We start from the raw sequence: 5,107 nt of genomic DNA, 5'->3' as shown, positions 1-5,107 counted from the left end.
CTTGCATTGCTTTAATCCAATGAGGGAATTGAGCAGCTTGTTGATAGTTTTTGGGCTCAAGTTCAGTAGTGATGCAAAGGCTGAATTTTAAAAATTCAGGATTCAGAAAGTGATAAGATAAAACAGAGGACAAGGGATACCTTATATTGTTAGAATCATAAATTTCAGTATTTTGTAAAAGGTTGCAGTGATAATCAGTCAGGTAAGTTGGTGCTTGCTTATGCCTGGTTCATCTTCGAAGGTCAACGTTTGGAGGTGTAGGGGAACCAAGCTCACCTTGAGTGACTTGGGGCATAACAGAACCAAGTTGGCTGTCAGAAACATCATCCTCCATAGGATAATTGTTGGGTAGGTCAATATCAATTGATAGAAAATCAAAATTCTCACTCACCTGAGAATCAACCTGTTTATTAATGTCAGGAACCTTGTGAAAAGGAAATATATTTTCATAAAAAATCACATTCCTAGAAATAAGAATTTCTCTAGTGGTTAAGTCTAGGGCAATGTAACCTTTCGTACCAACTTTAATTCCTAGATAGACACATTTCTTAGCTCTAGGATCTAATTTATTTCTATGTTGAGTAAGTGTAGAAACAAAACACAAGCTGCCAAAGACTTTTAGATCAAGATAAGCTGGGTTTTTTTTATTGAGAATTTCAAAAGGTGATTTGCCTTTCAGCACAGCAGTGGGTAACTTGTTTATTAGATGTATAGCATGAAGAACAGCATATGACCAGTAAACATTAGGTAGATTGGAGTGAAATAATAAAGACCTGGCCACATTTAGAATGTGTCTATGTTTCCTTTCAGCCACAGCATTTTGTTGTGGTGTTTCCACACAAGATGTTTGATGTATAATACCTTGACTGTTATAAAAATCTGGCATGCGAAATTCTATGCCATTATCAGACCTTATGATTTTAACTTTCTTTTTGTATTGAGTAAAAGTTAGAGAGATAAAGTTCTGGATAAGGGTCCTGGTTTCAGATTTAGCTTTCATAAGGAAAACCCAAGTGTTTCTACTAAAATCATCCACTATAGTTAGAAAATATTTGTGGCCATGGATGGAACAAACAGAAAGGGGACCCCAAATATCCATATGTATCAAATCAAAACAAGAAGCTGTAGAGTTGATGCTAATAGGAAAAGATAACTTGCATTGTTTTGCTAAATGGCAATAGTCACAGACAAGTTTGTGATCATACTTAACATATGGAAATTGTCCTTTTATTTGTTGTAAAACAGAATCAGATGGATGACCTAGTCTATAATGCCACAAATCAAAATTGGAATTATTCATATTGTTGTCAGTGGAAGTTCTAGCAGAATTAACGATCTTATTCTCTGAAAAATTTTGCCTTTGAAGGATATACAGATTGCATTGAAGATTAGCAGGACCAATCATCAGTTTGTTGTTGTGATCCTGGATATAACAACACAGCTTGTCAAAGACAATTTTACAATTGAAGTTTTTAACAATTTTACTAACAGATATAATATTGTAGTTAAAATCAGGGATGTATAAGACATCTTGTAAAAAAAATCTGCCAGAGAAAGCAACAGTACCAGAAATCTGTGTTTGAGTAATGAATCCATTTGGTAATTTAATTCTTATAGGCTCAATGGTGTTATAAGAATCATAACAAGAAAGTGAGTTGGATACATGGTCAGTGGCGCCACTGTCCAGTATCCAAACATTATCAGGTAATTTTTGCTCTTTTTGGGTAGATAAGATATTACCTGGATGTTGTTGGAGATTGTCTACAGCATGAGTTTCTCCACTTACATTTGATCCCTTGAGTATCTCCATGAGTTGGTTATATTGTTCAGTTGTAATGGTACTGCTTACCTCAGTGTATTCCTTTCCAGTAATTTTGTGATCACTGCCTTCAACAGTGTTAGGTGAGGTAGAGGAATCTGAGGTGTAGGAGTTCACAGTTGACGTTTGTCTTTTATCTTTGAAATTGAAATTCGGAGGAAATCCATGTTTGAAATAACACGTCTCCACTGTGTGCCTTTCTTTTCCACAAAATGTGCAGATTTTTTGTGGTTGGTTGCTAAAATTTCTTTGATTAAATCTTCCTCTTCCTCTTCCGGATGAGCATCCATTTCTTCCTCCAAAAGATTGTTTATTGTTTGTTATGCTTGCCACCAGATTGACCTCCTGAAGCAAGGTCCCTAAGACCTGCCTTTCTTGTTGCAAAAAAAGAGAGAAAACTTTGTTAATGTTAGGTAAAGGGTCCATCATTAGTACCTGGGATCTGACAGTGTTGTAGGAGTCATTCAAGCCTTTGAGGAAGCAGATGACATATTTAGTTTCCTTGTAATTTCTCACAGTTTTCACTAGGTCACAGGTGCATTTTACTGTGCAGGAGCATGCTAGGATGGGCCTCAGGATTTCTAACTCCTCCCATAGAATTTTTAAATCTGTATGATAAGTGGAAATAGTTCTTTCTCCTTGTTTGATGGAGTGAATTTCCTGTAGGAGGTCAGACATCCTGAAATGGTCTCCTTTCGAGAATCTGTCTCTCAAATCCTTCCATAAGTCTTGTGCATTGTCAATATATACAATGCTTTGTGCAATCTGCAAAGAAACAGATCGAGTTATCCAAGAAATGACCATAGTATTGCACCTTATCCAAACATCATGCAAGGAGTCATTGGCTGGTGGTTCTTTGATCGTTCCATCTACAAATTTGTATTTGTTTCTTGATTGAAGTCCTCTCTTCATTAACTTGCTCCAAGAATGGTAATTTGGGCCATCAAGAACAGGGGAAACAGTGAGGGTGTTGATATTTTCACCCGGATGAAGATAGTAGGGGCTGTTGGGATTCTATGACTCATCTCCTTTCTTGATGTTGGTTTGTTTTAAAGAACTTTCTTCTTCAGCCATGTTGGATCAGAGTGTGGCACGACGGAGCTTTCCTTGAGATCGCTCTGATACCATAAAACGAAAAGAGAGTGGAGGAGAAAAAGAATGTCTGAATAAAATGATTCTCTATTTTTCAAATAGCAAGCCTCTACACACTTATATATAATAAGAGTCAGCCAAAATAAGCCTCAAACGGATTAACAGAAAACTAACTAACAACTGCTCTTATTCTCTATGAAACATGGATGAATGAATAACTCACTTCCTAGCGGGTATATAGCTTTGGATTACCCAAATGGTTTCGAGGAAACAACCCCATAGTTGTTTTGAGGTGTGCATGATGGTTTTGAAATTTCAAAAAATACATTACAAAAATCAAATAATATATTACGAAAAATAAACAAACATTTTATTAAAAATGACATTGCAAGTCTGATGTGAAAAAGAATAGCACGTGTCAAACAGTCATTGAAGGATAATAAAGGGTACCGAAACACCTTAAAAAAAATGGTACCGAAGCAAATATATATATATTTTTTTTAAGTATATCCAAAGTTAGGGAATTCACTCTCAATGTTAAGTTACTATCGGCCACAAAGTTGTTGTCAATTTTAAAATTAATTGTTAAACTTTCATTTTGGAGCCATTTGTGATTAAAACATCTATATTTTTTTAAAATAAAATAAAAAGAAAAGTAAACACTACAAAAAAAAAATATATTACATATAACAACAAACAAATTTAAGTGTCATATAATATGTATATATAAATCAATTTGACATATATCTATACATAATTTAAGTGTTAATTTTAAATGAGGTTCATCAACATATATTTATATTATTATAATTTATATTTATATTTTTTAATAATATATCAACATATATTGTATCTACAATGTAAATAAAAATAATTTTTAGTAATAAATATTATATTTTTATTAGGTGTTTCATTACAAAATAATTTTTTAATAACAAGTATTATATAACTTTAAAATAATTTTTATACATTGCAAGTTTGTTAATGGATACAATTGTTTGACATACTACCATTACAATAAATGTTACATATAGTAACTATTAAGAGCTAGTTATCAGGACTAATATCCTATCATTTATTCTCTCATTATTATGATTTATTCTCTCATTATTATGATGTAATTTCCTGTTTTACATTGTAATCTTTTTCTTTAAATCATATTGATTGCCTCACACAAATTGTGGTGAGATTTATCACATCTTACATGGTATCAGGTTACGGTTCCAAACCCTAGCCTCCAAACCCTTGTGTCGTCATCTGCCACCACAGTCGTGCATTCTCCCCCAACCGTGCGATCGTCCAATTCTGTTTGCGGTCCTCTCTCATGGCTGACGATATCACTCCTCCGTCTCTGCCGTTTGCTACCTTGGTTCACATGATCACCATTCGGCTTAACTCTGAGAATTTTCTTCTCTGGCGTAAACAGGTTACTTCTCTTCTTCAAAATCAGAATTTGTTTCACATTGTTGATGGTTCTATTGAACCACCGTCGCAAATCCTTGATTCTATTCCAAATCCTCGATTCGCTCAATGGCAAGCTCAAGATCGAAATGTCACCAGTCTCCTACTTTCTTCCTTGACCGAGGAGGCCCTCTCTGAGACACTTAGTGCTGACACTGCTCGGGATATTTGGAATGCTCTGCATACTGCCTATGCTTCACGCAGTAAGGCTCGTGAACTGCGCCTCCGTGATGAGCTTCAACTCATGCGTCGTGGTTCCATCTCTGTGACAGAATATGGAAAGAAATTTCGCGCTATTTGTGATCAGTTAGCTGCTATTGGTGCTCCTATTGCTAATGATGACAAAGTACACTGGTTCCTTCGTGGTCTTGTCCCTCCTATGCAAATTTTTCCACGGGTCAGCTTGATCAGGTACCTTTGCCTCGATTTACTGATATTCTTTGTAAGGTCGAAAGCCATGCTATTTTTCAGGCATCTCTTGAGGAACCAACGCCCTCTCAGCCAGTTGCCTTCTATGCAAACAATCAACCTCGCTCATCTGGCAATCAGTCGTCTCGCAGTGGTAACCGTGGACATTCTAATGATGGTTCTAATGGTGGTAACCGTGGCAATTCTAATGGTGGTTCTCGTCAACGTCGCAACAACTCTGGTCGTCGCAACTCTTATGTCCCTCGATGTCAGATTTGTCGTGAACAGGGTCATTATGCTAACAAATGTCCTGTTCGCTGGGACCGG

General features: G+C 35.9%; 1 protein-coding gene across 1 annotated transcript; it reads right to left on the bottom strand.

Annotated features, from left to right (window-relative positions):
* Window positions 1-210: 210 nt before the first annotated feature.
* Window positions 211-4,753, bottom strand: LOC109787760 (uncharacterized). The gene is made up of 2 exons (XM_020346329.3): window positions 1,741-4,753; window positions 211-1,423 (listed from the first exon to the last, which is right to left on the bottom strand). Exons 1-2 carry the CDS (start codon window positions 2,729-2,731, stop codon window positions 1,389-1,391), a joined length of 1,026 nt encoding a protein of 341 aa, XP_020201918.2. The 5' UTR covers window positions 2,732-4,753; the 3' UTR covers window positions 211-1,388.
* Between the last annotated feature and the right edge of the window lie 354 nt (window positions 4,754-5,107).

This window comes from Cajanus cajan, chromosome 2 (genome assembly GCF_000230855.2).
Source record: "Cajanus cajan strain Asha chromosome 2, NIPB_CcT2T_4, whole genome shotgun sequence".
Classification (NCBI taxonomy): Eukaryota; Viridiplantae; Streptophyta; class Magnoliopsida; order Fabales; family Fabaceae; genus Cajanus; species Cajanus cajan.
This window is presented reverse-complemented; position numbering and strand designations above follow the sequence as displayed.

What these genes read in the sequence shown, in the direction of transcription:
- LOC109787760 (XM_020346329.3), bottom strand. Translation starts at nt 2,731, where the DNA reads ATGAAGAGAGGACTTCAATCAAGAAACAAATACAAATTTGTAGATGGA. An exon ending in CAATCTCCAACAACATCCAG is followed by an intron (nt 1,424 to 1,740) that starts GTAATATCTTAT and finishes TGTTATATCCAG; the next exon opens with GATCACAACAACAAACTGAT.